The sequence below is a fragment of the Annulohypoxylon maeteangense genome (genome assembly GCF_022496945.1).
Source record: "Annulohypoxylon maeteangense strain CBS 123835 unplaced genomic scaffold GGS22scaffold_8, whole genome shotgun sequence".
Taxonomy (NCBI): Eukaryota; Fungi; Ascomycota; class Sordariomycetes; order Xylariales; family Hypoxylaceae; genus Annulohypoxylon; species Annulohypoxylon maeteangense.
Window position 1 is genome coordinate 411,428 of NW_025953255.1, and position 19,292 is coordinate 430,719.

Genomic DNA, 19,292 nt, shown 5'->3' on the forward strand with positions numbered 1-19,292 from the left:
CCTTGCTGGTGGGACAAGCTCAAACAGAGTTGCAGAACGGAAGCTCTTCCGGCTTGGCGAAGCAGGGATTCGAAAATAGCCCTGGAGCTATCAAGAAACGTTAGTCCGATCGGAATTTCTCAAATCGTGAATTTCATCCCTTTCATGACATAAGTGAGCTATCTTCGAATTCAGTAGAGCCTTATATAAAAGTGTGTACCTTAATTATAGAATTATGTTAACTTTATCATAGTATTTTCGACGTACGAGTCAATGACATAACCGTACTACTCAGAGAAATTCTTAGATGCAGCCAGGTGGATACAGGCTCAGAATGATGCATTAACCTGCAAGAGTGGGTACACGACATCGTCCTCTCCTTTCGAGTTACTCGATTAGGAATTCGCGACGGAGATTCGACGCCTCTGACGTTTGCCAATCTTGAATGGAATGTTGACATGACCATCTGAGGTAGGACAGCGGGGTTTGTCGGTCTTGCTGAATAGAAAGGCATTGACCCTGTCGCCGTGACAAAGGTGAAATGTAATAATAGACAATGCCTTTCTTAACTATTCTTGTCCTTATGAGCTAAAGAAGAAAGGGCTTAATAAGGTATATCCGTATATTTAAACACACGCTCGTGTTTATGATTTTGCCGAATAGTTATCGACCTATGTACTGTCTACTAGTTCTACCGGTGAGTTCCCAGTCATTCCCCTAAAATTCTACGAAAACCGCCGCATTATCTCGTCGAACAGGATCCGACGTCTTAAATGGGAGCCTTTCCACCTAGGTAAAAAATACCCATAAAACGAACCAAGATGTGTAATAGCCGAGTAGAAGACTACAAAAGATGTGCCCGACCAGCAAGTGCCCGGCACAACAAGTCCACAATCAAGATATGCACGAGGGCGAAACTCCGTATGTACGGCAACACAGCCTACCATCCCGTACGTGTCACCAGCAGCACATTCACCAAGGCCGGAACACCCATTCACCCCGTCATCGACGAGACGTGTCCTATATGCTACCCAGAAAAAGCAGCAGCTGAACAAGACGAGAGGAGGGAGGAAGCAGAGAAGCGTGTCGCGGTAGCGAAGATAGAGGCTGATGAAGAGAAGAGGAAGACGGAGACTATGGTCGTGGATATGGCCCAGTTCATGGACGAATTCGCTCCGAATTTGTCATAGTATTTAAGGCTCCCCCATGCCTTTACCAGGTAGGTACCTAGGCGGGTGAGTATTCTTCGGAGTAGGTATGTACAAATCCTCTAGCCGCTACGCCTTCTAGGCTAGACGACATAAGAAGAGAAAGGAGATATGCTCCTAGTATATATGCTAGTTCGTCTCAAGGTAAGGAATTTAGATCCCGAACAAGTACCTAGAGGTATGCAAGATATGTAGTAAATAAACCCAACGCTCCAAACTCCGATTGCCGTTTCTTTTTTAGTAAACCGTCGTATCAGTAAATGAGTTGATCGTCGTATGCTCGCACGCTCTCGAGGTACGACTTTACTTGGCTCCAGTCCCGACATACTATATTGATGATTAGTTTCTATGATATAAGATTAGGTGGATATGGAGAAGGCTTACCATGCTTCGAGTCCCAGCCGTCGGAGCCTCCGTTGTGGTCCGGGAAGGTCGTCTCTAGGCCTTCCAAGGCCATGTCGGCGCTGCACATGATGGCTTGACGCATGTAGTCGAAGCAGTGGATCATGTGCCAGTGGTGGTCACCGGGTATTTCGTGGCCGGATGTTAGGCCTGAGTACGTCTGGACAATAGCGAACTGTTGTCGTTGTTAGTTATACTCACTACGGGTTCCCTAGCATGAGTGAATATTAATTGGCAAACTTACAAGACAGTGTAGTTGATGAGTGGCGGAAGTTGTGAAGACGGTTTTGTCGGGCCATTCGATTGGGTGGGGGAGGTCGTGGTACTTGTTCGTATCATTCACCCAGACAAATCCCATGCCCTCTGTTTTATAATCAGCATTGAACTATATAGGTAAGTGTAGAATTTATTTTGCTTACTAGGCATGAGACCATTCCATCGCTGCAACACCTCATCTGAGAAGAATTCTGCGGTGTTGTTGGGCGCATACGACTCATCTCTTTCGAATGTCGTGATCTTCGAGGTAACTGAAGTGGTTGTTAGAATGAGTTTGGGAAATCTCAGCTAGAAGCTAAACATACGTCTAGGACCAACTCCCGTAAAGTCTTGGCCGAATTGCCATGGGTTGTCAACTTCCTTATTCTCAGCCACAGGTTTTCGCCATTGATCCCGAATTAATAATGCCAGAATTATGAATAATAATGCAGTATCAATTATCCATCTCATTGATTTTAGGCCCGCAATGAATCTGCTTGTCGTCGTCCGTGTTCTCGGCCTATTTAATTCCACATCATGCCATTGCTTCTCGTCACCCATTAAAGAATCCTCGACCTCCGTACTGGACCTCGAGTCCTCACGGTCGTCAATGTGCGGCAGGTTGGCGTAGTGGGCTTTTTGGGACTCCATCGTGATCTACACAGGGAATCAAAGAAATGAAATAAAAAATAAAATAATTAATAACAGGTCAGAGAGAATGGTATGAGAGAAGGAAAATGGAGATCATGAGGATCAGTAGGAGGGATTGATTTTAAGAACAAGAACATTAAGTATGCTTAAACGAGGATTCAATTGACCCCATACTATGTCCTTCATAGAGTGGTGGTAGCTGTAACCGAAGTTGTTTCGACTCGAGTCTGAGACACCTCGTTTGGGGTTTTGGTTGACAGGGGGTTCGTTTTAGCGGCCAGACGACGACAGGATCGAGAAATGCATATTATGATCACGATGCGTAATGTGGGTTAGGAGTATAAATAATATACTGTGAAGTAAAGCTGAATATGAAAACCATACCTCTAATTACCTAGATAAATTTATTCAGCTATGGTATCTAGTTGCGATATCACAACGATGTAGCTAATTGTGAGGCTATCATGCTGTCGACCCATTCGCTAGTTTTGGTGGGTTTACACGATGTTTCAAGATCCTGGTCTCTTTTTTTCGACACGACGCTGCGACCTTTTATGTCCAGGTTTGCCAAGATTGAGACACCTTTAACCTCATTTTCAATGGCAAGGCTACCCGGCTTGAGTAGTTAAAATCCCCAGAAATCGCAAGATCATCGAAGCCAAGTTTCCAATTATCGTAGATCTCCGGTAATCGTTGCCATCCTATCAAAATGTGTGCAACTCCGTTGGACGGGTGATGCCAATAGCAGATCTCTATGCAATTACTGGTACGATATGGTAAGGTACGATATCATCGTATGTTGAGTCTTCGACCCCAGAATTCATGATGTAGCTACTGAGGCAATCGTCGTACTAGTTTTCGTGGTGCCAATTGAAGCCGTTGAAGTCGCTGGCGGCAATTCTTCTGTCGTCGTAGTCGCATCAGCTCGCCCAGCATCTCCGTCCCTTTCAAGTCCGTTTTCCAATGGCCATCGAAGATACCCTTTTCTGTCCGCTTCTTGAATACCTTTCGTGAAGATATATCCCATCAAATCATATCCGTGATCCGTGGGATGTGTGCCATCCTCTCCAATGTCCGCGACTTGTGGTCTGTCGGGGAACCCTTCGCTAGGATGCATCTCGGCTAGCAACACAGGCTTCGATTTATACTTCTTGATGAGCTCGCGATATTGTTGGTTGACATCTAGAATCTTGGGCTCGCAATCTGCAACCGTGTTGGTTAGACACGTGCTGAAGATTACAGTCGACCGCGGCGAGGTCTTTAGCAGGTAGTCGATAAGTTTCTCTATATCTGCGCCGGCCTTGTCGACATCACGATTTTGAAGCACGTTATTTGTTCCCGACTGAATCAGGAACACGTTCGGCTGTAGCTGAGGCACAATATTAATCGCATGCTCATAGGTCTGGCTGACCCGATTACCACCGTACGCTTCGAGATCGTTATCAAGCATTTCGCCAAATCTTTGAGAGCCAACCATGTTCACAGAAGCGCCAAGCGCAACCAATTGATCGCGCATCGTCAAGCGGAAGCCATTGCTATCGGTTGAGAATTCGCCTCGAACTAGCGAGGCACCAAGCGACATGATGCGCAGTGGCACACCTTCTGCTATGCTGCTTGAATTATCCGGTTTCCATGTTCCTATTGCGGACATAATACCATCAGCTGTGGTATTTATGTCGCTAAGTTGTTGATCATCGCCAAGGCTACTATTATTGTTGTCATTATTGTCGTTGTTGTTGTTATTATCGCTGTCGTGTTTAGAGTCGGGTCGGAGTACATGAGTCGCACCGAGAGCTAAAAGAGGATACAGGTTAGCAAATGAATGAAAATATCGGTATATCGCAAGGGAAAACGGTAATGAGAGAGGAAAAGGTAGACCTCACCTATTAACACAACCGAAACTATCACCAACAGGGTCAGAGTAAATATTGCCCGTTTGGTGCGAAAGAATGATAGTCGCGAAGACCATGGTCTCTTTTTCTCAACGTCCATTGCGAAGTAAGATGCGCCTCATGAATGAACAAACGAATGATCATTTAAATATGACAATTGATTGATAATTAAAAAGAGAAACAGAAAATCCTTCCTTCAATCTAAAAGCGCGAACTTGTCATCACCATCTTTGATGCCTCGACATAGCCCCACGGTTCCAAGGTTGTAGTGATGTAACAGTATTAGAAAATCTGAGCAAACATGACTGACTGTTGGGGCTTCCGAGTTCCAAGTTCTAAGCAGCCAAGGAGTGAAAACATGTTCAGCTATAACATGCCCAGGCCGCCCAGAAATTTAGTTTGAAATTCATTGCTTGAAACAGATGCTGCGATCTAAATCTCACCTGTCGACATCCAATAGCCAACCAATTGCTAAAAGTTGTGAGTTGGAATTCAGGGATCTTCACTGCCGCCAACATTCTCTATATTAGTGGCCAAAGCGTCCAATCGCATACCTGATATCCTCCCGCCTGCATGTCTCTAGATCTACCTCATGCAGTGTTCACGCAAACGCTAATCTGGTACCTAAGATCCTATTATCCCGTTTCTTCTTATGGGGAAGCTATAGGATGGGATCTAATTATGGACTATAGGAAAGAGTAATGTTTGAACCTTTATCTACAGTCAGGTTAAATTGAATAAAAATAAAAGCCTTGATTAGGTAGGTAAGTTCTAAGGATTAGTTCAGCTTAAAGGTAGATTCGTGACTGGTAGAAGTTGTCTTCTAAAAAATAAACCCTGAAGCTGAAGTCTTCCAAGGTTGGAATAGGGGGGGAGGACGGCTAACGGCATCTTTATAGGCACCTGCCCACGATCTCCGCACTAGCTGTCCACCCAATCGCCGACCCCGTAGCTGCCAGATTTGGAAATATCTCAATCGTTTGGCTCTTAACTTGCCATTTTATGGATTATCCTGGCCGAGTCTGATTTCTCTCATGGTATCAGATGAAGAATTTGGGGCACGAAAGAGTCGATCAACAGTTATATTTAGAGTAGGTACCAACCCTAAACCAAGGTTTCATCCCGCTTGTCAATTGTAGGGGAAGGGTTCTAACGACGATATAAGAAACTGCAGGTGGTTAACTTAATTTCATGAGTAGGGATAGTTCAATATTTCTTTTCCAGGTATGATATTTTACTATTTACGAGTTACTTATATGAGCCTAAAATTTATAGCTGTTGCTACTATAGATGTTAGATAGTAACTACTATGGTAGAGGATTGAAAAGGGGAGCGTACCGGGTAATGCCAAAGCCCCACCAATCACCTACCGATGAAATCGTACATTAGCGTCTTTAACCCCAAACTTGACTTCTTTTCCATCATTTCTGGCCATTAATATGTAACTTAGGTAAAGATCTAGGTAACGATGAAATCAATAAAGCACAAACCGGAGCACAAGAAACCGTCGTCCCAAAATCCCATCGAGATAGGAATCAGGACATGGTTCAATTCTGTGTCACCAAAACCTCAATCCCAACCACAACTCGACGAACTAATCGCTCGAGCCCCAAAACGATGGACGACATATGAACCGATGGTATTACTACCATCCGGCTCCTTCACCACCGCACCCTGGAAGGCCCTGCTATCAAATCTATCCGCCGAGCGGACATCCGCACTATGGACCCAAATCCTCTCCTCCATCTCCAAGAAATCCAGCGGAGATCTAACCCACCTCGCCATCAACGAAGGGATCCCCGCAGCCCTCCACCCCACCAACACGGAGCAAGCCGGAGCGCCAGAAAACATCCTGCGCAGCCCAACCGGTCTCCGGACCCTCCACGGGGACTTCGGCCCCGCCTCCGCCTGCGGCACAGCCGCTGATTTCACCAACGCGTTCTGGGTCTCGACGAGGCAGAACGGGGTATTCCAGACGTGGGCGCCGCGGTGGACGATGTTCAGCCGGGGCAACATCAAGGAAAAAGCGCGGCTGCTCGAATTCCACAAAGCCCGGTCCTTGTCCCTAAACACTGGAACAACAGTGTTAAGTGATGATGTCTTAGCAGTAGATCTGTACGCCGGAATCGGGTATTTCACGTTCTCGTACGCGAAGCTCGGGATGCGGGTTTTGTGCTGGGAGTTGAATCCGTGGAGCGTGGAGGGTTTGCGGCGCGGCGCGGAGGGGAATGGGTGGTCAGTTAGGGTTGTACGGGATGAGGCTGAGCTGGCTTTGCCGATGGGGGAGCTGGTGCGTGGGGGTGAGCGGATTGTGGTTTTCTTGGAGGATAACAGACATGCGGCGCGGAGGATTAGGGAGTTGGGGGAGTTGAATATCCTTCACGTCAACTGTGGGCTATTACCTTCTAGCGAAGCGTCCTGGAAGGACTCTTGGGATATCGCGGCTCGAAGTCAAGGGGAGGATGTGTGGTTCCATTTACATGAAAACGTAGGGGTGGCAGATATCGAGAAACGGAGAGAAGAAATCGAACAGTATTTCTTAGACTTGGGACGCAAGGACGGCAGCGATAGAACAGCTCGTGTAAAACACACGGAGCTGGTTAAGACGTTTGCGCCGGGAGTCTGGCACTGCGTCTTCGATCTGCACATTACAAGATCTAGTAGTATAATATGAAGGAACATCGTACACCATACCCCGTATGCATCTGAACACTCCATTTCATAACTCGTGTATATCCCCTCCTTAAACACACCATGTCCTCATGCTAGCCACCCAAACCAGAACTCCCAGAAATTAAGGGTATCATTAAATATCTTAGCTGCCTCTTCTAAACTTGCTCGGAATGTTATCCTCTACGATAGTCATCTTGTTGAGTTTCTCAAGCCTCGCCTCTGCGTCCTCGAGCATCTCGTGCTTCTTAAAGTGCTCAATGTCCTCGGGATGGTTCAATTCCTCGAGGGGACTATCCTCATTATGATATTTCTCCCAGTGGTGGATTTCGTACTCGTACTCGTCGTCACCGTGGTGACCAGGGCCCGTACCCATGTCGGGTAGCGTTTTCCCCGAGTCGATGAAAGCGACAAACTCGTCGCGTGTCACGAACCCATCCGCATTGGTGTCGAGCAACCGTAATAACTCGTGCTCGATCTCGTTGCGGCGCGATTGTGGCACGCCCTTATTCGACTCGTCCATCAATCCATAGGTGCGCAGGATCTCCTCGGCTTCCCAGTGACCATCGGCGTCGTAATCGTGTAGGACAAAGAAGGAGGAGGCATCGAAGTCACCGATATGGTGTTCCTCTGTCTCGAATTAGAGAAATCACCCCATACACAGACATTGAAGAGAATGGTCATTTACCGGCCATATGTTTTGTCATCCAGTTAGCGTTTTCGCTAACCATTGGTTTTTGCGAACCGCCATGGTTACCGTGTCCTAGAGCTCGGCAGACGAGACCGGTTGCGACAAGTATCGTGGCGCGCATTTTGATTCGGAATCTCGGGTTGTAACAAATGCTACTCGGAACGCTGAGCACGAGACCAAGGTCAAAAAGGTTGCAACAGGAAGGAAGATTAAGCTTGGAAGCTACTGTAGGAAGTTTCGTTTCAATATTCGATAAGAACAACAAGACAAGGAAAGAACCTTGAACTGGACTGGGGAAGTCGCACCCACAGATCTGTCTAGGTGGCTCCAACGCCTGCAAGATAAGCTAATACCGGTGGATAAGGCCAAAGAACCGCTAATGAGATCATTGTCTAGGCGATCCCTGTAACGATCCGTTTCTGCAGGGACAGCTCCAAGCTACAGGGATTATCTCCGCTAAGTTTAGCCTATCCGCGACGCGTCCAGGGGTTTATTTAGTGATCTTCCAAGCTTTCACTCTTTCGTAACGTTTTTGGGAGTATTCATCTTCAACTTCGGCATTTCTGGACTACTCCTTACGTCCAACAAGGCAAAACTCGAGCTGTGATTGGATATATGAATCACATCACAGGACGCTCGTTGATTGTGTCTAACTCTTGGTTTAAAGAAGAATAAAATTAGGACTACCAGAATGAGTCGCACCCTAGAGCCCACGCTCCTATCTCTACTACCAACCTATTCTAAAGACCTACCACAACCTCTACTCGAGCTCGCCTCCTCCCTGCTCGCACAATCGCGCCACAGCGCCGGAACTCTCAAGGCCGAAGAGGAAGTAGCTCGCGCCTATGCATGCGCCCACATCGCCTGCGAACGTCTAAAGATCACCCTTGATCTTCCACCGATCCAACCAAGACCTCCTGTACCGCCGCGAATCTATAAAAAACTATACAACCATCTAGACAATGTTTTACCGGCGCATGCCGTGGGACGAGCGGGGAGAGTACGAACGCCTAGCTCGAAAGCGCGTGATGCTGGTATATTCGGCAGCGGTCAGCGCGTTCCCCAGCGAGGGACACCGAGTAAGGAGGAATCGCTAGCGAAGTTCAGATCCCCGGCCACGGCTACGGTTAGGGGGGATAACACCCCGACGCGGTCTGCGAAAAAGCCACCCCCACTTCCATCGAAGAAGAAAGCGGGGGGTGCTGCAACTACGTTGCCCGCCTGGGTTCGTCCTACTATTCAGTTAATCTGCAAGGAGTTGGACGAGGAACGTATTGGGAGAACCGTGTTGGCTGGTATGCAGACGATTGCCGCGCCGCATGGGAAGCGGGCGAAGGATGAGTGGGTTAATGAGAACTTGACGCCGTTGCTCGCGGCTATTTACTTCCTCGTTTCTTCACAATTATATGTGTTAGAGCAGGGGAAGGAATTGGACGATCCGCAATATATACGGATGCGAAAAGCGATTCTAGGGGCTTTGGGGAAAGCGCAGGAAAATGTCAACGTAGTGGGTATGGATGAGGATGAGCTCTGGATTGGTTGGGCGGATGTTAAATCAAGGGATGTCGACAATGCCGTTGCTAAGATAGTGGAGAACGGTTGGCAGAGAGATGAGTGGTTTGCCGGTATCGAGCAATTGGTGAAGACAAATGATGCGGAGGTGGATGAAGAGGATGGCGAAGTGGATGGTGACGAGCGACCGTTTGGCGAAAAACTACATGTGCAGAGAGGCGACACTATGCTGCAAAGCAAGTGGGATATGACGGATCAAAAGAGAGAAGAACTTCGCAAGTGGAAAGAGGAGAAGCTGCGCCAAATCGAAGAGATCGAACAATCTCGGGAATCTGAGATGGATGTCGATGATTCCACATAAGCGAACCTACAGGATTGTATACATAAGTGCGACAAAGAAGAGATACCAACTATACCAACTACTTTAAACAATTATAGCCGAAAGAACAATATCCAGGTGGAATAATTCGATATGTTTTACATAATTCCCTGATAACCACCGAACTAAGGTACACCGTTGACAATCTCAGCAGAATGGCATAACATCACTCAAGTTCCTTTCCTCGTGGCATCGCCCTGTCCCATTGTATCCTGGACCTTCCCGCCCACGGATCCCTTATCCGTAAACTGGCGACCGATCACGCCTTCTTTCGAGAAGGGGCCGCCGACTTTCTGTGCCGTACCACCAATATTCCCCTCGGACTACATAAGTGGTATATGTTAGCAGAATATCCACTGTCCCCTATCACGGATCTCAACATACCGAGAATTGATGCCCAACCGACCCCTGAGAATCAAACGCAGACACCCGCGTCGCTGAATCTTGATCCTCGCCCGGTCGAGGCCCGAGATAATTCTCCGTAGCAGGGAACTTATCGAACTTAGAGTTCCGCTCCGTCTTCCCGGTAATCCCGCCACTGCTCTTCAGTCCCGAATCCTGTCCCCCCATCGCCTTCTTCATCGTACTCGGCATATTCTCCGCAGCGGACTTCATCGCGCCCAGAATCCCCCCTTTTTCCTTATTCTCGTGTGTCTTCTGTCCAGGCATCATGGACTCCAGCACGCCGCTATTCTTCATCCCGTCGCGGTGGGACTCGTCGTAGTCTCTGTGCCCTCGCATCATCGTCTCCTCGACGCCGCCGTGTCGGCCGTCGCGCGTGAAATCCCCCATGTGGCCTAGGCCTTGCTGCTGCTGCTGCTGTCTCTTCGTGTCGCCTGGCTTTAGGGCTTCTTTGAGGGACCCGAGGAGGGATTTGTTTTCGCTTTGGTCGGGGACCTGTTAGTTCATGCCTGGGGTTAGTTTCGGTTATTCGATGAGTAGGTAATCTGGACCGAATGAGAAAAGTCACATACATATCCAGCCGCCGTTCCCTTGGGGTCTGGGTCGTCTGATTGATCCACGCTCGGCTGCGCGTTCGTGGCCCCTTGTTTGAATCCCCAGATCGGATTTCCGCCTGTACCGCCGGTTGACATGATAATGAATCAGTATTTCGGATTATTAACTGGGTTTCTATTGTTCAGTTGAGAGGGAAAACAATAATTCGGTTCATTCCAATGCACCTCGATTTCTAGTTGAAGGGGCGATTATATGATGGCCACTTCAATGTGAAATAGGTCCTGCCGCGTCATCATGATGTTCACAACGCCAGTGAGATATCATTATATCAACATCAACTACATCGAACGTACAGAAATGTTGCTAAACGATTCATGAAGCTCCACATTTTAGAGGCGACCGATCTGACGTAGGTAGCATGCAGTTGAGATTCCAGATCTAACGGCAATATCACCATCACGGTTCCTGCATATCAAATCCCTGCCCTACAGTTTGCGTACCCCCCTGATTTGCGTGGGTGAGGTGAGGCCTACATCCACGCATTTCAGCCTCAAAATGACTTGCAATGCTTCTAAAATTACGGCTCGGCGTGTTGGCGTTTCTATCGCTAATACCTGATACTCTCTGTATAGGGGGAGGTCACAATCTGCTAAGCAGAGGTTGTTACGGTTGGTTCATCGCGAAGCCTCACACCTTATGCTGCAGAATTTTCACCCCTGCACCACCCTATGCACCACCTTATGCACCACCCTATAATACCGCCCTGTCACCTAGATTTTGCAGCATGTATCCCCTATGTTCCCTCGTCAAGACCTTGCGTATTGGTTGGGGGCCAGGGCGTGCTCTCACACAAAGGTAGTCGATGCCCACTCTTCGAGTATGGCCAATGCAGGCATCCACCATCCAATAGGAGTACTGCTTTCTCCTTCGTTTACTCTCTCAAAAGATCCATCATCATGGACACCCATCATCAGGTACCTGGTGTCTACTTCGGCAATGGTGCCTCCAGCGACGCCACCACTATCGAGGGAACCTCCGATGGCCGACATGCTATCTTACAGCCAATTGCTCATTCTCTACTAAGTCGAGAAGGGTTGGTTTTTTTTTTTTTTCCTCTTAACTAATGGTTGCATTTTTTCTGCGTTGCAATAGGAAGTATTGCATATGCAGATGTGGTGGAACATTCAGTCGACCGGATGCACTTACGAGGCACATCAAGGGCGAATCCAAAGATGCCCCGAAGCATTTGTGCGACAAGTGTGGGATAAAGAGTTTCTCTCGCAAAGACCATCTGACCCAACATCAGAAGTCCTGCCGTGGACGCAAGATTGGAAACCAGCCAGGCGGCCATGAAGCTGAACCTCTACCCCTCGCTACAATACCTGGCCCTTCCGTGCTTGTGAACGAAAATGATTTTATGCCAAACCAGGATCCCCCCTTTCCATGCCTCATCACGGGCCGCGATAAATGGGGACCGAAAGGCTATGTTCGACTTCGGGACCTGAACGAGCATCAGGGTTGGGCACATCCTTTCATGCCCCAGAACCTTAGTACTATGTCGCAGTTCTCAGAAAACATGCAGTCCCGCCCGCAGTTCAACAACACTTCTCAGGTGTATCAGCACCATGACGTCTCCCAAGACTATCAGCTCGTCGGTGGCTTCCAACCCTCTCTGCTGAACATTGCTCCTCAAGTCCCCAAGCCGCTTTATGATCCCCCCTTTCCATGCCTCGTCATGGGCTGCGATAAATGGGGACCAAATGGCTATGTTCGACTTCAGGACCTTAGTGAGCATCAGGGTTGGGCACATCCTTTCATGGTACAGAATCTTGGTACCATGTCGCAGTTCTCAGGGGACATGCAGCTTTACCAGCCGATTAATAATACCCAGTTCTACCAGACAGACAACGCTTCTCAGGTGTATCAGCACGATGATGTCCCTCAAGACAATCAGCATGTCGCTAGTCTCCAATTCCCCCAGCCAACCTATGACCCCCAGTTCCAGTGGCCAGGCAACATTGAGTTGTATGGACAGGACAGCGTCGCCCAGTCCTTCCCAGCGGATGGTTCTTCTCTAGCTCTTCAGCCGGAGATTGTTTCCCAGCCTAATCAACAGGGTAACACTGTTGCTGATACTGCTGATACCGCCATCGATGGTAACCTAGACGACACCACTCAGGTCTATCAGCAAAACGGCGCGTTCCAGTTCTAGTTCTAACGGACGCTACCCTGGGTGCTCTATAGAACGATTCGATGTGACGAATTTAGGTAGTGAAGGGATTGTTGAAGTTGACTGATTTATGAGTATGGTTTCCATAGAAAATTGCGCTGACACTGTCCGCAACAATACAATTTTTTAAATAAAAAATGACCCTGATATGATACTCACGTGCACCACCTCCGTACCGCTCATCGTAGACGTATCCATCGATACCCGTGTCGGTATCCCTAAATATCACAACCCCCTAATCCACAAACAGGAGATTCTAACCCATCATACCCCTGAACCCGACCTCACAAGACATATATAATAATTCAAATCTCGAACAGAGACAGGTAGATAATAAAAAGACTCGAATTCAGAAACTGTATTAGCCCTCACCGATATCCGACCTATGGTACAAGGAAGCCCAACACACTAAGAACACCGAACCGGACCCGTGTACCGCCGTCGAACGCCAAAAGATCGGGTTCTTCGTTCTAAGAACCGCCGCATGGCTATCTCGTACCACCGCCCCCTCCAGCATTTAAACAGCACTGTACCCGCCACGACTTCCGCTCCCCTGTACCGTGTTAAGCACTCTCCTAGTCCAGTCCTTGAGGAGGTATGGGATATCGCGAATAGTGTCGCCATGAGGAATGAGGTCCCAGCCCCGGGCCCCGTAGCGGTTGTAGTTGAGCCACGAGCCGAAGATGAGATAGGATGCGGTTCCGAGGAAGACGCTGTGTCTCGTTAGCATGTCATCGAGTTCACTATACGATGTAGAAACGGGAAAGCACTCACAGAATAACAAGCCACGTAAAAAACCCCCAATGCGGGTCCGGTTTCTCGCCGGAATCGCCCGGCCCGTCATCGCTCCTCTTCTCGCAGGCGTATTTAGACTTCCAGGTTAAGCGCAAGATATCGATATTCGAATCCTCAGCCATCGGCTCGTAGCTCTCGAATATCAAACTCGGGTCGCCGTCGATACCCAACTGGACCTCCTTCGGCGTCTTATCTCCACCATTATCGTCACCATCCCCCTTATCGCCATCAGCGCGGAACAGTAGGGGATTCGTCCTGGCCATTAGAGGATCATCACCCAGTTCATATTTATCATCAGCAGGATCATATTCGCCCTCCGTGCCATTACGGGCCGAGTCGCAGAGGAACTCTATAATAGCCCTCTGCTCGCGCTTCTGTCCGCTATCGGTTTTATCGAAGCCTCCCTTCATCACCAGCCGCAGGCCTTCTTTCTTCGAGTCCGAGTTCGAGTCGGAGGTGCTCAGTCGCGTGACTTCGGGGTCGAGGGGGTGTCCTCCGACGTTTTCCAGGTTTCCGGCGATGGCGGTGGCTTTTTGGAACGCGTCGCCTATTCGTCTGATGGCGCAGACTGGGGATACGTAGACATGTGAGCATGCTACCTAATCCGACAAAAAGGGGAAGATCATGGTAATAGCATCATTACAGCAACATAGCAACGTAGTAGTAACATACCTTGAGCGCCGTTCGGACACTGCTCGTCCTTCTTTACGTCTCCTTTCTTCTTAAGCGGGCGGCAGATGTCTACTGTGTACGTCGTGTTGTGGGCGGCGTCACCGATAATGTGGCTCGTCACGACGGAATGGGGTCCGCCTAACGCGGATAGATCGAATTTCTGTTTATCCGCGACGATTTGGTTACACCTGAACATCGCCTCCGTCGGTAGAGGAGCAAAAAACAGGGATAGGAGTAATGCGGCGTCTGCCGCTTGTAGAGATGGGACTCTCATGATGTGGATGTAGATATTTGCCGACGCGGGCGGATTCGTCGGGTGTGTACTGGAGTTGAGTTGCGCGGATTAAGTATCTAGATAGCTAGGATAAAGATGCGACGAGATACGTATTTGAACTCGGATCTAACGGTTGGATGATGATGATGATGATTAATGAACGTATGAATGGAACGCGATCGAAGGAAGCCTAGAGATTCTAGGGAGTTGGTTATGTCAATACAAAAATGGAATAATGTAGTCGATCACGACGGCCAAAAAAGAGCAAAGAAAGGCCTGACGATGACTTAGATTGTCTACCTGAGCAAAAAAACAAGCCTTTCGGGACTTATGGGATCATGGAAGATAGATTGCCAAGGGCTTGTCACGATCTAAAGCCCATTTGTGTCGATGATGATGGAACTTAAAGTGAAGCAAGTGTCGGTACACTTGGCTTTAGGTAATAATTGAAAGCTTCCCGTTCTTCCAGTTACCTTCGGCCACCCGTCGTCATACCTTACAGGGGGTTAAAATTTAGTTGCCGAAGCTTATATAAGTCGCCATTACGTAATTCTCATGCCGTGTCCACCTCCAGCTACCACCATGGTCGTAATTCACGTGACACCCATTGGTTCGACAAGCCCCCCCTTTAGAAGACTGTCCTACACCCTACACCATAGTACGCAGCACTCAATATATAGTAAATGAGTAGAAAACGAGTAGAAGTACATAATCAGTTCGGAGCTAATTACCTACTAGGAATGTAGGTATCTATGAAACAAATAATAACAATAGCTATAGCACATGAACGTATCGTCTCAATATTATTTTAATTGCAATTAGTCATCATAGAGCAAATAGTACAAGAGCACTCGATTCAAACTCAGCCACTCAATGTTTGACAGCTACTCATTTGCAATTCGGAGTCGCGTTCATCGGTAGCTAAACCACCATCCGTGTCCACCAACCCCTCCACTGTTCGTGATACCGTAATAAACTTGCAAAATGGGTATAATGAAAATAAAACCCGAGCCCCATGACTGTACGGAAACATACTAACGATGCAAGAGCTCCGTATCCGTTACGCCAATGCCAATCCATAACGCCGTCCGTAGTAATCTCGAGTTAGGTCCATCTGCCTTCGACCGTATGCGCCTTGGCTCGAGTGTAAATGTTTGTACAATCCATTTAAGGATAATGTTTTGTGGCGACCCAAATAATTTGATGGCCGTCTTACATGCCCTGCTGCATCATGCCGTTCATGCCGTTCATCCCGTTTTGCATGCCTTGGTGCATCCCGTTCTGTATATTCTGTGCCATTTGCCGCCGTTGAATGATTTCTCTTTGCACTGATTCTTGTGCCTTCTTAAAACAGTTCTGTTTGAACTGGTCATGGATGTCCGCTGGGAGATTTGGAATTCCTCCAAATCGCTCCGCAAATTGCGATATGTTTTGCCGGTAGAAATGCTGTTGCCTAGACCGGATTTGCAAGGCCAACGGGTTAGGTTGGCCCGACTGTTGACCCTGCTGTAGTTGATGTTGCATCTGCTGCTGTAAAGCTGCCATTTGCGCAGGATTCATGCCGTTAGCAGCACCCATGAAATTTTGGTTGCCCATCTGCTGGTTAGGCATCTGTCCTTGCATCTGATGTTGTTGCTGCTGCTGCTGTTGGTGCTGCTGCTGCATGCTGTTAAGTTGCTGCTGATAGCGCTGCGCAATCTGAGCTTGCTGAGCGGCAGTCATCATGTTAGAATTTGGCACGTTGTTCATGTTCATCATCTGCCTCTGTAGCATCTGTTGCTGGAGCATCTGGTTATGAAGCTGAGGGTTCTGTCTGTTCATCATACTCGCATTCTGCATGGCCTGGATTTGCTGTTGTTGCGCGATGTGTTGACGCTGCTGCTGGGCAATATGAGCAGCCATTAACTGATTCGAACCCATAGTCTGATTACCCATCATCAGCTGACCCATGTGGGAGTTTTGGGCTATCATGCCTGGCGGGGGACTCGCTTGAGTCATTCGGGGAGTCGGCATCGGTCGGTTAATCGGAGTACCATGTGGCATCTGCGGCGTCGCGCTCGGCATACGAGGTGTGTTTGAAGGATGGCTTTGTTGGCTACCCCTAGCGGACATGCTGACGGCCATAGGAGCGGCCATAGGTCCATGAGCTTGAACCACAGAAGATGATCTTGGGGGGCTTGCCCCCATGCCCGAGTTTGTTTGCTGCATAGGCACGTTGCCAACCATAGGGCTTGACATATTCTGTGGGGTGTTCTGGCGAACGACGGGCGACGAGACGGGGGGCTGTGACACCTGCTGTGGGAACCTGTGAGCTGCTTGGGCCGGCATAACACCATTCGGCATCCCGTTCTGTGCCGGGTGTCCATGAGATGCCTGTGGCATTTGATTCATCTGGGTATTCTGCGGTGATTGAGCAGCCTGGGCTTGAGCTTGAGCTTGAGCCTGTGCTTGAGCCTGGGCCTGTGCTTGGGCCTGCTGCTGTTGTTGGGCCATCGCACGGCGCTGGGCTTCCTGTTGCTGCTGCTGCTGCTGCTGTTGCTCGGCTTGCTGTCGTTGTTGCTGCTGCTGCTGCTGCTGCTGCCGAAGTTGGGCCTGTCGTTGAGCTTCATCGCGACGAAGCTTCTCCTGTTGCTCGGCTTGTTGTCGTTGCAAGGCAGCTTGTTCTTGCTTCTGTTGTTGAAGCTTGCGTTCGTTCTCCTGTTGCCGAGCCTTCTCCTGTTCCTTCTTAGCCTCATGCTCTGCCCTAATATCAGCAAGGACCTTGAATCGTTCGAAGCGAGGCTCGAAAGCAGTAGTGCCCGACTGTCCATTTCCGTCGCTGTCGTCGGTACCAGCCTGAGCGCCACCCGTACTAGTTGAGCGCCGTTCATCGTATGTAAGCATGTATTTCTCTTGCTCCGCAGCCAACGCCTCGTCGGCAGCCCTTTCGGCAACAGTACGCTTTCGAGTCTTCGGTTTCGGCGGCGGCTCAGAGTGGTGAGAGTCAGCCATTTTGTCGAGGAGCGCGATGGCCTCTTCCTTGTTCTTGGGGATTCCTAGGCGTAATGGTGCGGCAGTTGCTAGTAAAATCTGTGCTTCTGCAGCATAAATGTTGCTCGCATCTAACTCCATCCTTTCGCGTTTCACTTTCTTAGCCGGCGGTGGCATACCAGCTATGGTCGGGGTCGGAGGTACGGCGGACATTGGTGTAGCAGGAACCATGCCGGAGTCAGCGCCGGCCTTGACGTCTCCAGAATTGCGTGGAGTTGTTGCTTTGATCATCAAATCCACGTGTAAACTCTGCGGTGTTGGATGTAGAACAACTGTGAAGATTTTGGTCTTAGGCGGCACTTTGCTCTTTGATCCATCACCAGGAGCAGGTGGTGCCGGCATATTTTCCTTATCGCCTGCATCGGTATCAACGTGCTTCTCGTCGCCTCCGGAAAGACCATTTCGTGCGCTATCCTTAGGAAATGCAGCGTAGGGGGACGGCGTGATGTAAGGGTTGTAATTGTGAATCGAAGATGGCTTTTCCGCATTTGTCTTGGAGGCCGGACGCGCGACGTCCTTCGACTGCGCAGGTGTTTTGTGATCATGTATTTGAACGATTAAGCAGCCCTCATAGAAGGCAACACCGCCGCTGTTGAGATCCGGCAGTATATCGTGGGGTACTGTGCGAGTTCTGACGTGATCGAGAAATAGTTTCATCGGAGACTTGTACGGGAAGACGCTATCTTGCTGATCAAATCGGAAATGAGTGGGATGAAGATGCACGATAAGTGATGGGGGCTGGCCGGCATATTTCGTGAGGATATAAGAATCGGTTAACACTGTTCTATCGTAAGCATACATCGCGACGAAATGATAATAAGCATATTTTGCGCACCAGCTGGACGTGGCTCAAAAGACTGATGCAACGATGTGTCGGGCGCCAGAGTGGCAGATCTTAGAGAAGCGTTATTTCTCTGATTACGACCCGGGCCTTGATTAGCAGTGTCGCGTCTAGAACGGGCTATACTGGGCCGATGAGAAGTTCCGTTGGCGCCGTTCGTAATAGCGGAGTTAGATGCATGCTGCGATTGTTGGTGCTGCTGTTTGGCTATAGCGGGCGGAGGGCGCTTGGCCGACATATTCGGAGATGGCGAAGATTGAGATGATGAGACTCCATTTGTCTGGATGCCTGGAGGTGGTGGTCGTTTGATTTTAGGAGTAGGTGGTAGATTTGCGTTAGCGATGACTGGAGCCATGGCTTCTACCTACGGCTCTGCGCTGCTAATGAAGCGACTATGCGACGCTCAATAGGTTGCGACTTGAGATCGAAGGTATCATGAAAGTATCATTTGATATGAGCATTGATTGCGATGGTAGATAAAGTAGACGGTTGGGTGGTAAGAAAGTGTGAATGGAGGCGATTGGTAATAATCTTGGAAGACAGAACGCGCGCGCGCGATCAGTCCGAGGACGGTGCACAAGAAAATGAACGATTGACCGGGTCCGAGTTACATCGAAAAGAAAGCTGATGAGTATGCGACGAACTAGTGACAACAATTTGGAGCCGACGATAGTTGGCTCTATAGTACAAAAAAGTTGGAAGAATGTTGTTGAGTCCTTGCTTTGTGTGGGGTTGATTTGTGTTAGTAGAGATTGAAAGATGATCATCTTCGAAAGGTCAAGTTGGAATTGAGCCTCATCAGCCGCTTTACTCAAAGGGTTGGCTCCACTGTGCACCTAACAATTGTGAATTTA

The 19,292-nt window shown here is 48.8% G+C and overlaps 9 protein-coding genes across 9 annotated transcripts; 3 read left to right on the forward strand and 6 right to left on the reverse strand.

Annotated features, from left to right (window-relative positions):
* Nucleotides 1–1,141: 1,141 nt before the first annotated feature.
* On the reverse strand, nt 1,142–2,791 carry GGS22DRAFT_162647 (uncharacterized protein). Its single transcript, XM_047961252.1, has 5 exons — nt 2,171–2,791; nt 2,009–2,116; nt 1,834–1,952; nt 1,572–1,764; nt 1,142–1,514 (listed from the first exon to the last, which is right to left on the reverse strand). Exons 1-5 carry the CDS (start codon nt 2,493–2,495, stop codon nt 1,441–1,443), a joined length of 819 nt encoding a protein of 272 aa, XP_047818898.1. The 5' UTR covers nt 2,496–2,791; the 3' UTR covers nt 1,142–1,440.
* A 64-nt stretch (nt 2,792–2,855) lies between these two features.
* Nucleotides 2,856–4,791, reverse strand: GGS22DRAFT_162648 (carbohydrate esterase family 3 protein). Its single transcript, XM_047961253.1, has 2 exons — nt 4,379–4,791; nt 2,856–4,289 (listed from the first exon to the last, which is right to left on the reverse strand). The coding sequence occupies exons 1-2, from the start codon at nt 4,485–4,487 to the stop codon at nt 3,316–3,318; spliced, it is 1,083 nt and encodes a 360-aa protein (XP_047818899.1). The 5' UTR covers nt 4,488–4,791; the 3' UTR covers nt 2,856–3,315.
* Nucleotides 4,792–5,329: 538 nt separating this feature from the next.
* On the forward strand, nt 5,330–7,132 carry GGS22DRAFT_138119 (S-adenosyl-L-methionine-dependent methyltransferase). Its single transcript, XM_047958648.1, has 3 exons — nt 5,330–5,501; nt 5,553–5,611; nt 5,838–7,132. The coding sequence occupies exon 3, from the start codon at nt 5,856–5,858 to the stop codon at nt 7,059–7,061; it is 1,206 nt and encodes a 401-aa protein (XP_047818900.1). The 5' UTR covers nt 5,330–5,501; nt 5,553–5,611; nt 5,838–5,855; the 3' UTR covers nt 7,062–7,132.
* GGS22DRAFT_138122 (putative calcium ion binding protein) lies at nt 7,132–8,047 on the reverse strand. The gene is made up of 2 exons (XM_047958649.1): nt 7,746–8,047; nt 7,132–7,687 (listed from the first exon to the last, which is right to left on the reverse strand). The coding sequence occupies exons 1-2, from the start codon at nt 7,867–7,869 to the stop codon at nt 7,203–7,205; spliced, it is 609 nt and encodes a 202-aa protein (XP_047818901.1). The 5' UTR covers nt 7,870–8,047; the 3' UTR covers nt 7,132–7,202.
* Nucleotides 8,048–8,283: 236 nt separating this feature from the next.
* Nucleotides 8,284–10,048, forward strand: GGS22DRAFT_162650 (uncharacterized protein). The gene has a single exon (XM_047961254.1). The coding sequence runs from the start codon at nt 8,440–8,442 to the stop codon at nt 9,619–9,621; it is 1,182 nt and encodes a 393-aa protein (XP_047818902.1). The 5' UTR covers nt 8,284–8,439; the 3' UTR covers nt 9,622–10,048.
* Nucleotides 9,810–10,733, reverse strand: GGS22DRAFT_188355 (uncharacterized protein; the record flags this gene model as incomplete). The annotated part of the gene is made up of 3 exons (XM_047964716.1): nt 9,810–9,962; nt 10,024–10,536; nt 10,614–10,733. 3 exons carry the CDS (start codon nt 10,731–10,733, stop codon nt 9,810–9,812), a joined length of 786 nt encoding a protein of 261 aa, XP_047818903.1.
* Nucleotides 10,734–11,609: 876 nt separating this feature from the next.
* On the forward strand, nt 11,610–13,075 carry GGS22DRAFT_138134 (uncharacterized protein). The gene has a single exon (XM_047958651.1). It carries the CDS (start codon nt 11,720–11,722, stop codon nt 12,806–12,808), a length of 1,089 nt encoding a protein of 362 aa, XP_047818904.1. The 5' UTR covers nt 11,610–11,719; the 3' UTR covers nt 12,809–13,075.
* GGS22DRAFT_138133 (autophagy-related protein 27) lies at nt 13,076–14,752 on the reverse strand. The gene is made up of 3 exons (XM_047958650.1): nt 14,294–14,752; nt 13,601–14,189; nt 13,076–13,539 (listed from the first exon to the last, which is right to left on the reverse strand). The coding sequence occupies exons 1-3, from the start codon at nt 14,565–14,567 to the stop codon at nt 13,344–13,346; spliced, it is 1,059 nt and encodes a 352-aa protein (XP_047818905.1). The 5' UTR covers nt 14,568–14,752; the 3' UTR covers nt 13,076–13,343.
* Nucleotides 14,753–15,689: 937 nt separating this feature from the next.
* On the reverse strand, nt 15,690–18,894 carry GGS22DRAFT_138170 (Spt20 family-domain-containing protein). Its single transcript, XM_047958652.1, has 2 exons — nt 18,433–18,894; nt 15,690–18,376 (listed from the first exon to the last, which is right to left on the reverse strand). The coding sequence occupies exons 1-2, from the start codon at nt 18,791–18,793 to the stop codon at nt 15,780–15,782; spliced, it is 2,958 nt and encodes a 985-aa protein (XP_047818906.1). The 5' UTR covers nt 18,794–18,894; the 3' UTR covers nt 15,690–15,779.
* Between the last annotated feature and the right edge of the window lie 398 nt (nt 18,895–19,292).